This window comes from Dendrobium catenatum, unplaced genomic scaffold (genome assembly GCF_001605985.2).
Source record: "Dendrobium catenatum unplaced genomic scaffold, ASM160598v2 fragScaff_scaffold_1132, whole genome shotgun sequence".
In the NCBI taxonomy this organism is placed as follows: Eukaryota; Viridiplantae; Streptophyta; class Magnoliopsida; order Asparagales; family Orchidaceae; genus Dendrobium; species Dendrobium catenatum.
This window is the reverse complement of record NW_021319594.1, coordinates 729,386-740,071: the sequence shown is the minus strand read 5'-3', so window position 1 is coordinate 740,071 and position 10,686 is coordinate 729,386. Positions and strand designations below refer to the sequence as shown.

The following is a 10,686-nucleotide window of genomic DNA, read 5'->3' as shown; positions in this document are numbered from 1 at the left end:
AGTGTACTATCATGTAGTAGTCAATCAGAGTCAAAAAAAAATCATGATGTCATGCACTCTTTATCTTTTTAGTAGTTTCTACTGTATGATGTTATATTTAGTTTATTATTTGACATAGAGTCATCTCAAAATTATAGCAGATGTATTGAAGTTACTTAACATTATTCCTTTAATTTTAAATATTCAACTACTTTAAATCCTGTAATATGTTGTAAACAACTTATTTGAATTTAAAGGTATTTAATATTTATCATATCAAATATTTTTCAGAATTTATCAGTTTAAAATTGACTAAATCCAGATTTACACTATTTACTAAATCAATCCAACCCGATACCATTAACACCAGCTAGGGTTAGTAGCAGCTCCACCATTTTTATCATCGTCGTCGGAGCGGCTGGAAATCGGCCGATCGATCGATGTCGATCCTGTGGGAGAAGAGCGAGACATGGCGGTGGATGGTGCGGAAAACGCGCGATTCAAAACGATTTTTCTTTGCCTTCGCGACGGTGTGCGGCGTCATCCCTGCTGTCATCGGCTACGGAGTTATGCAGCTTACCAATTCTCGAAACGAGCAGCTAGAAGCGCAACTCAGGAAGACTGCTCGTCCCGAATCGTTGGTATGTAGTTTTCTAGCTAACATCAATTATAACTTCATTTATAGGTTTTCTTCTCTACATTCCTTCTTTTTTATGGTTTATTTTTTATCGCAAGCCGATGATATTGTTTGTCTGTGTGTGATTTCTGGTTCTGAATCTGGTCACATGAATTTCTCTTCCTTTTAGTGGGTATAATTTTCTTTTCTCTTAGGGGAAAAACTTCGTCATTTTTTATATGGATCCATTTCTCCATGAGAAAAAAAAAACCGTCTTATTATAAGAAGTTGAATTCTGAGTAGATTATTTAATTATGCCGTTGTTGCGTATGGTGATTACTTCTACAACTACAAGAATTGTGCTGGTATGTATGAATTTGTTGAGGGAGATAATAAAAGTTTAAATCGAGTTTGTAATCTTTTTGGCTTTCTGTTTTGTGCATGTAACATTGGCTTCACATGTTTTTTATTGATCTTGAAAGACATTAAATATTGAATTCGTGCGACGAGCACTTTGAAGAAAAGGATGTGGTAAAGATAAATTGAAGTTATTAATAATGTGTTTGATGGAGCACTAATTAATATTAAAAATAATAGTGTGGTGACCAATGCATTTTTTATCTTTGTAGGATTATATAAAAAATCAATCAATATGAATTTTGATGAATCCTAACATTGCTTGATTTGACATTTGAACCAATTGAGTTATATTGGGTTTGTGTTAACTGGTCTCAAAACACGTGAACCAATTGATTTATATTGGGTTAGTGTTAACTGGCCTCAAAAACTGACGTTGTGACCCTCTATAGCAAGAGAGAGATTGTTGACAAGGAGTGATTTTAGCATGCCATTTAGTGATTAATGATTAGTTAGTGAGAGTTACATAAAGGGTTTAAGGCAAAGAAGGATCAATGAATGAACCTCAGAGATAATGAGGGATCCAACTTTCCATTAAAGAGCAGGACTAATCCATTAAGCTGGAAGATGGCCTTGCATTCACATGCTTGAGAGGAGCTTCAACAACGGTTTCTATAGAGAGCTATTATGTACCTCATGTGTTATGTGTAAGCAGTGAGCAAGAAGAATAATCATAAGAAAGTGTTAATTCAAGGATAATGATGTCACAAGGAGTAGTAACTAAGTAAAGAGCTGTTGTTGTAAGAGCAAAATATAACAGGGATCTTGTCCATTGGAAAAATAGTACAAAATTATTCATCTATCATTCATGAAAAATTATTGTGGTTGCAAATAAGGATTATTGAATGCGTTAACAAAATAATGGAGGTTTGATTCAAAAGAGGGGTATGCATCCAAAATTTGTGAGTGTTTATCCACCAAAATAATGATTAGGATTTTAGTTTTGTGGAGATATTTGTCTACTCTAATCCTTTTTTTTTTTGTCATAATATACTCGGTCAAATCATGTGTGACGCTGGACCGTGAATTTCAAAATGCTTTTCAAATTTGAGTTGGATAAATCCATGTATACCTCTTGTGGTCCTCTTCATAAAAGAACTACCTTAAATTGGCATTCATCCAAACAGGGCACAAGACAAAGGCATAACAATTGTTGAAACTTGCAACCCTCTTTAAGAAGAGAAATAAAAAATTGATGTATTGAAGCAGTAACACATTTAAGTCATATCATCTTCTGTAAGGAAAATAAGCGATAATGAGAGATGAAGATTTAGAGTTGAAGAAAGAGGGATAGAGAGAGGCATCTTTATCTAGTTAGATATCTCTCTACGTATGTTGACCTCTAGTGGCATCTTTTATGCATAATGGGTTGAATAGTTGATAATGATAATGCATTATTGTAGACCTCTATAATTGTGGATGAGACAAACCAAGACTCATAATGAAAGCCTATGTCCTGAGTGGTGCATTTGCTAATTATGGCATAATACATCGCTCCTTTGACATTCTTGAGAAGGCACTATTAATAAAATTGTTGAGAATATATTAGAAAAGTTCATAAAAGGTTATTGATCCTAATGTTAATGATAATCTTCGATGAATTTGGAATGAAGTTTAAGCCATTGGTTATCTTGCATTGTCATAATATTTGGTTGTTTTCATCAATAGATGGAGTCCATCTTTTTTTGAGTTGGATATTAGTATTTTTACTAGTTATATTGAATGTGAGTAGGCTTGGTGTATGTTTTTTGTATTTGATAATTCTAATCGCTGGGATATCTATTGAAATAAGTAAAAAGGTGAAATAAAGAGAATATATTTAAAAAATAGAGGGCTTAGAATTGATAAAATAAAGATTGAGTTTATGATATTAGAAAATTTCAATCAATATCATATGACAATAAATTGATACCTAAGTATAATAGGCAGCATATTTGATTTATTGTATAGAAGGTCGTGGATTTAGATGAGAAAAAAATTGTTTGAGTTAAGTTGAGTGGTTAAAATAGAGAAATACTTCAGGAGTGTTATATGATAAGAGAACATTAGAGAGATATAGTGACAAATTTTATAAAATGAATGATAGGTAAGCTAGTTATGCTATATGAATTTGAATGTTGGGCATTGAAAACTGCATTAGTACACTCCCTAACTAAATGCACACATTAAATAGATTTCTTAGATTCAATTCTGCCACATAGCCTGTTTAAAATACTTCTTTACTTTTATATAAGCCGTATAGGCATCCATATCACCAATGCACGAGAATTAAGAAATTAGAATTTTATGTGTGGATTTGTTTGGAAAGTATACCATTACTTCATTAAAAATGTCGTTAATATATGGGTAGGGTGAAAATGAGAATATTAAGATGCATGTGTGATAAATTTAGAAAGGATAAATTAAGGAATGATTGTTTTATAATAATTTTTGAGATCTCATTTATTCAAGATTGAAAATGTAAATAATCAGTATTTTGTATCTTAAACAATATAAAGGTTTCCTCTGTTTTTTGTGGAGCATGGCATCCTTGAGCAAGAAGCATTCACATCTTGGTAGATTCCCAAGTTTAGTATTTCAACCAAAAGAATGGCGCAGTATGTGATGAGATTGAAGGTTACAACAGGCTAAAGTAATGATATTTTAACAAGATTTTTTCCTCTAATGTCTTTATTATTAGTTTTTTCTTTTCGTATTAATTACATTTTGATTATGCCTGGAGCCCTGAACCATATAATCAAGTGGTGCGAATCCCTCAATCCCTCACCAACTTTCATGATCAAGAGGTTCATTAATCTTTGTTCCCAAGCGAAACGCTCATAATTTCCACAAACTAATTTTATTTCCCTTTTTGGATATAACAGATCCTCTTAAAATACATTTTGAGCTTGGATGTGCATGATATTTGTTATAGACATGTCCACACTAAGCTTTTCAAGCCCCATCCACTTCACCCAAAATGTGTTAGGGAAGATGAGGAGGATAAACTCCACAAGGACGAAACAAGCAAGAAAGTAAAAGTAGTCGAAAAGTAAAGGACACTAGGATTTAATGTGGAAAACCACAAAATAGAGAAAAAAATCACGAAGCCGCACCACACCAAAAAATCCACTATAAAAATTTGGAGAAATAAGTACAAATCTCTCTTCTCTCTCACCTTCTCATTGCTTCTCTTCTAACATGCACCATTTTCAATGTCTATACACTCAAAATACAAGAGAAAGACAAATAAAATAACCCCAAGGGACGCAACTCCAGAAAAATGAGAAGAAAACTGTCTAATATGTCTCGCAGCGTTGCGGCGCCAGTTTGGGGCGCTGTAGTGCTCAAGCCTCTGTCTGTATCTATACTGTTGCGGCACTCTGTTCTCTGTTGTTCAACGCTGGGGCGCTCGGGAACATAGTGCCGGGGTGCTTGGGTACTTAGCGCCAGGACGTTGTACGAGAAAAAAAAAATCTGGTGCAAGCAGGGGTTAAACCCCCCGCTCCTCTCAACGAACAAGACATGCTTTGAGGTTCGAGACAACAAAATAACTAGATTGATCAATACAATCAGATTCCACACATAACAAAATTGAGTTTTGTCCAACTGCAATAACACCTGGGGAGCTTGATATGTGTTTTTGCGTCATTTATGTAGCTCTGGGAGCATAATATCTTTAGTCATTAAATTCTATTGATGTGGCTTCCTAAGATAACTGAGATATCCGAGACAGTGATGAACTTCAATTGTTCTTGATTATTTCGTTAATTGAAACATTGATGGTGCCCAAGTGACTAAAAGTAAATCTTTTGATTGGTGAAGTTACTTTGGAGTTCAGATATTGAGAAATTATTTCGTGCGTCTCTCAGATATAAGGAGAGACATAAGAGAAGAGAGTAGGGAGGAGAGAGAAAACCGAATAATATCAATATATCATACTGGAGAAAGGTGGACCCTTTTGTAATTTTTACTTAGGTGTTACTCTTGGATCCTTAGGCCTCCTATGTTTCTCTTCTACCAATTCCTTACGCATCTTTGGAGGTGTTACGTAAGGAAAAAAAAAAAAGTGACTGCAGGACATGGGCACCTTAAAGGCTTCCCTCATAATCATTTTCGCGCTGAGGTAACCGTTAAGTAGGATGTTGTGGTCACATATCGGTTGCTAAGAGTTTAGCAACTGACCACTTAATCGTGGCCTATTGGAGTTACTGAGTTATCTGTCCAAAGTCTATCATCAGCGAAGTCATTGATTATTTCCTCTTAATTGGGCACTCGGCCCTTAGCTTTGGGCGGCTCTTGAGTGATACCAACTCCTTCCCGATTGCTGGTCTTTAAAGGTTTGAACTGTGAGCCTAAGTTGCATCAACTTGATTTGATATTGAACATTACGTTGACTATTGGAAACATCTGACAAAGAAAGGGTTCCTCAAAATGGGGACCAATCTACGGCCACAATAACCTTTATGGTTCGTTTGTAAGATTAAAGTTCTCAAATTCTTACAAGAACTCGTAACATGCATAAAATAAGTTCTCTAACTCTTGCAAGAACTCGTAACATAAGTTATGAGTTCTCTAACTCTTGCAAGAACTCGCATTATAATTATGTAAAAGAAATCAAAACGAAAACATGAATTTACATAAATCTTAAATCCAGAAGATCTTAAACAAGATGATTTTCACAAGATTTTATCGGAAGAAAATATACCTTGATTCATGTTGAATTCGTTGAATTCCAAGCTACGGTTTCTCACTCTTTTCCCTTTCACTTTCTTTCTTTCATGAGTTAATTATCCATGAAATATACTAACCCCCATAATGAGAGAGAGAGGATCGGTATTTCATTAATTATAATAATTGATCATAGGAGTTATTTGATCAAATGGTCCATAAACGATTGATCAAATTATCTCTTCTGACCAATATTATTTAAATATAAATAATTAAATTTCAATAATTCAAATATATGAACCACTTAATGGTTTATATAATTAAATATCTATACTTAAATAATTATTGCGACGTCTCGCATAATTACTATATTTAATTATTCTAACATCTGTATTTATGAATTATTTCAAAGCCTTTTAGTGCCATGTGATACTTAATACCTAAATAGCATTTTCTGAAATTCTTCAATCAAACACTCGAAAGAACTTTGTTCTTAAAAAGTAATTGAGATCTGTTTCTAAATGCAATTTAGATGATGGGGCAAATAAATCGTGAAAGATTGGCAGAATTTCTTGGCGAGCTTCAGCGCAAAGAGGACACCAATGATAGGTATGTAGCAGCTCTGAGGGGAGAGACGTTGACTAGAAAACCCTATCAGAGAATCCAACCTGTTCCCAATCCGACAGCAGAAGATGCTACCAAAGAAACAAAATAATCAAAGCTTTTGACTGATCAGAAATCCTTAATTTGTTCGCTGGAGAGCATCTTCGTAATGTAATTGTTGAAATAATCACTTTGAATTCTGTGTTAGTCAGCTTTCTCTGTTGCTATTGCTTGCTGAAAATAGTTTATCTGGTTGCTAATATTTGTAGAAATATTTTTGACATGTTTTGGTAACATTTTTTTATTTTATTTTTTTTTTCATGTCAATGGCTTATTTTTATTATACTTGAATAAGAATTTTGTACAAATATCAATATAAAAATTTAATAATTTATAACGGTGGATTGCTAGTGGATTTATTATGGGCATCATCTTGAGCACAGAACATGAGTGGTGAGGTTTAGAGCAAGTTGTGAGGATTAATTATTCTATGCGGATGCTGAGCGTCTTTAGGAGATCAATCAGAATATGTCATATCACCCTTTCGTTCGGTACCACGGCTCAATACAACTCAGTTTCATTGATGTGGCACATTTTGGTTGATCTTCGAAGGGCGTTCTGCGTCTAGCCTCCCCACAAATTAATTTTTCAGTTGCAAGGGATAAAAGGATGGCCAATGAGCGATAGAGCGAGCGAAGAGAAATGCTTCATTAGATGTGTACTAAATTTATCCAAATCTTAGGAATTTAAAACAAATATTTTAAACTTTAAAATCTTTGTATTTAAATTTTTGTTAAGTTTCATAAATTCAATCAAATATATTGAAGGGGCTATTTGATTGGCCGAAAAAAATACTTAGTAAAATGAATATTATAGGGTTGTTTGGATGAATGAAAAAAAATAAATTTATGTTAATGATTTTTTTTTTCTTGGTTAGAACTTAGGAGTAATAAATGTAGGTAGAGTTTTAAATGGTGACGGTCAATGTCGGTGGCAACTACTGTGGCCGACTGTGGATGGTGGTCAAGTTCACTTTACACTCAAAATAAATTATTTTATTTTATCTTGCATTTACTATATTTTATTTTATATCATTTTGCATTCCAATCAAATATCTAAATTTATAACATAGTTAGATTTGAAAAATAACTCAACCAAGCAGCCTCTAAATAGATTTTTGAACGGGCAGAAAAGAGGAGACTTGATGTAACAAGATAATGTAAAAATAATTATAGAAGATACCACGTGATCATATTCCAACGGGATCTTAGGTTCGCCGCGCTTGCTTCAGCGCTTTAGCCAAATGGAGCTGCTTAAATTCCCAAATGCAATAACAACATTATCATGGACGAACTCCGCCTCCGCCGCTGCCATTCGCCACGCTTCCTCTCCCGCCGTCGCTCTCACCCTCTTCAAATCCCGCCTTCTCCGCCGCCGTCATCCTGCCGCTGCCACCGATCTTCACGACTCCAACGCCGCCGTTTTCACCCTCAAGCACTGCTCCTCCTTCCCCGTTTCCTCGACCATCCGCCTCATCCCCTCCCTCCACGCCCTTCTCCTCAAAAGCAACCTTTTATCCTCAGTCCATGTCTCTTCCACCCTTCTTCACACGTACTCCCTCCTCTCTCTCCCCGACGCCCTCCAGCTGTTCGAAGAAATTCCCAACCGAAACGCTGTCACCTACAACACTATGATCACCTGCTACGCTCGTCACAGCAACATCTATGCAGCCCGCGAAGTGTTCAACGAAATGCCTCAACGAGATATTGCCTCTTGGTCCGCCATTATCTGCGCGTACTTACATAGTGGTAATCCTTCCCACGCCTTTTCTCTATTCCGAGAAATGAATCTAGGTAGAAAGATCAAACCTGACGCGCTTATCCTCGTGGCCATGCTTTCTGGTTGTGCTGACAGCGGTTCGTTGGGCTTTCATGGTAAATCTATCCATGCTTATATGGAGAGGAACCACATGGATGTCAGTGTTCAGCTTGGAACTTCTCTGATCGACATGTATGCTAAGTCTGGTTGTTTGAAAAATGCTTTTTTTGTTTTCGAGAGAATGCCTGAGAGGAACGTTATGCATTGGACTGCCATGATTTGTGGTCTAGCTTCTCACGGGCATTGCGATGAGGCCTTGGCCTTTTTTGAGAGGATGAAGGCCACTGGTGTTAGGCCAAATGAGATAACTTTTACGGGTGTCCTGAATGCATTTCGGCATGCTGGTTTGGTTGAGGCTGGTTATAGTTACTTCTGCAACATGATGAATGAATTTGGTTTTGAGCCGGGAATTCACCATTATGGCTGTATGGTAGACCTGTTTGCAAATTCTGGGAGGATACAGGATGCTTTGTCTTTGATCCAGAGCATGAAGGTTGAGCCAAATGTGGTGATATGGACTTCGCTTCTGTCAGCTTGCAAGAGATATAGGAACTTTGAGATGGCAGAGAAGGTGATTGCGGAGGTTCTTTTGATTGCTGAACCAGATGATGATGGTGGAGTTTATGCCCTTGTGTCTGATTTATATGCATTGGGTGGCAGGTGGAATGATGTTCAGAAAGTGAGGGGGTTGATGGAAAGGCTAAATGTGAAGAAGAAAAGAGGATCTAGCTTCATTGAGATGGAAAATTTAGAGGATAATGTAGCATCCAGTAACAAAGGATGAGTTCCTAACTAGTTTTGATGAATTCTAATGGAATCACGGGAAAGATTCAATTTTGTTTCAATAATTATAGTAAAGCAAGGAAAGCAGGAAGTACAGGCTATAAAGTCAAGCTGAAACAACCATTTAGAGAAATATCAGGTTGGCTAAAAAGCATGCACAAGCCATGGTCTTTGTCGATGCAGTTGCACAAGCTTGGAGATCAAGTTAGAAGAAAGGCAAAGTCAGTTTCATCGAAGCATGTGGCTTGCTTATCTGAAGGACGTAGCCATAAGGTAATTTAAAATTTTTCTAGAAAGCTGTTTTTTAATCCAAAGAGTAATTTCACTTCGACCTGCAAGTTTAATAAAATTATTTACACAAAATTACTTGATGCAGGAGTGGCAAAAGGGAAGTCAGAGACTCAATTTTGGAGTTAGCAGGGATGATTGGTTAATTTACTCCCTTGTTGTGATGCTTGATTCTTGCGGTGGTTAATAATTTCACAATTTTATAAAAAAAAAACTATATGCTTGTCGATTCAAAGATGTTTGAGGTTACATTATTGATTTTGATTTCTACATTAAATAGTCTAATACTCACTTTGGTTGAGTAAATCTGTAAATTTATGAAGGAAATGTTAATTTTGATCAATAAACCCTTTTTTATATTAATATCTCAATCAAAACTCACTTTTCTATCCCACCAGCAATTGCGAAGGGGGTTTTAAACGTTCTTTTGATCAGAGCTTGCTCATCATATCAGTCAACGAGCACTTTTCAACAATGGTAAGTTTGAACTTTGTGGACTTTGGGCTGCTCGTTTTGCTAGATTTTACAACATTGGATGGCTAAACCACCATCAGAGCGAGCTAATCACAGGTCTACGGAGGACAACTCAAGTAACAATGCTTAATCTCTTAAGGAAATGTTTATTGTATCATCATATTTGATGCAACCATGGACCATTTGATTTAGCTATTTGGATTCTCGCAGTTATCCTTTTATTTACAATGTTTATTTAGTTTTGATTAATTAACTTTTACAAATACCTTTGTTAATTGTTATAGTTAGTTAAGTACTTGGCTTGCTTTTCTTCTCTCGGTTATGTATGGTGGCAGGAAAGAGGTCACGGTAACCTTTTTTTTTAATAATCGTAGAAATTTTGCTTCATTATCGAAGGAAGCTCCCCTGGTTTTTCCCTTGGTCTCATTCTTTCCCTTTTACTGTAGGTTTTTACACCATATTGGTATGAGAGAAGCAATGGCGGGCAACAGTGACCACAGAGCTGACAATGGTGAACACAGTTGGGACATCCAATTGGAACAACTGCAGCGACCATCTCTAATTAAGAGAATACACCATACAACAAGGCTACCTCTTTAAAGGTTTAAAGGTAACCAGTTATGCAGACCTGACACTTTGCTTCATCAATAACTCACTAAAGAATGTCACCGTGGAGGATTTACTACTCATACCGGCAAGGACAAGGCATTATAGCTTATGCAATCCAAAGTTTTTTGGCCAAGAAGCCGGAGGGACGCCTGTATGAATTGCCAAAAGGTTTAAGGAAATATGTCAAACCAACGGCTTATACAGCCCCCTACTAGCGCCTGATTCCATTTGTAAAAATCTTAGCATTGAGTTTGTGTTATGACTGCCTTAAATTGCATGAGGTATGAACACAGTCATGGTTCTCCTTGACCATTTAAACAAGATGACTCATTTCCTAGCTTGTAAGAAAATCTTTGACATCGGAAACACAACCATGCTCTTCTTTTAGA

The 10,686-nt window shown here is 36.0% G+C and overlaps 2 protein-coding genes across 3 annotated transcripts; both read left to right on the top strand.

Moving 5' to 3' along the window:
• The first annotated feature begins 312 nt into the window (after positions 1-312).
• LOC110110980 lies at positions 313-6,583 on the top strand. Its single transcript, XM_020842649.2, has 2 exons — positions 313-620; positions 6,195-6,583. Exons 1-2 carry the CDS (start codon positions 420-422, stop codon positions 6,375-6,377), a joined length of 384 nt encoding a protein of 127 aa, XP_020698308.1. The 5' UTR covers positions 313-419; the 3' UTR covers positions 6,378-6,583.
• An 879-nt stretch (positions 6,584-7,462) lies between these two features.
• On the top strand, positions 7,463-10,686 carry LOC110111042 (pentatricopeptide repeat-containing protein At1g33350). 2 transcript variants are annotated; one of them, XM_028698784.1, is made up of 3 exons: positions 7,463-8,714; positions 8,804-9,199; positions 9,303-9,577. In XM_028698784.1, the coding sequence occupies exons 1-2, from the start codon at positions 7,569-7,571 to the stop codon at positions 8,810-8,812; spliced, it is 1,155 nt and encodes a 384-aa protein (XP_028554617.1). In that variant the 5' UTR covers positions 7,463-7,568; the 3' UTR covers positions 8,813-9,199; positions 9,303-9,577. The 2 variants fall into 2 exon arrangements, with proteins under 2 accessions (XP_028554617.1, XP_028554616.1); XM_028698783.1 differs by adding an exon at positions 10,135-10,686 and having other exon boundaries at positions 7,464-9,199; positions 9,303-10,036.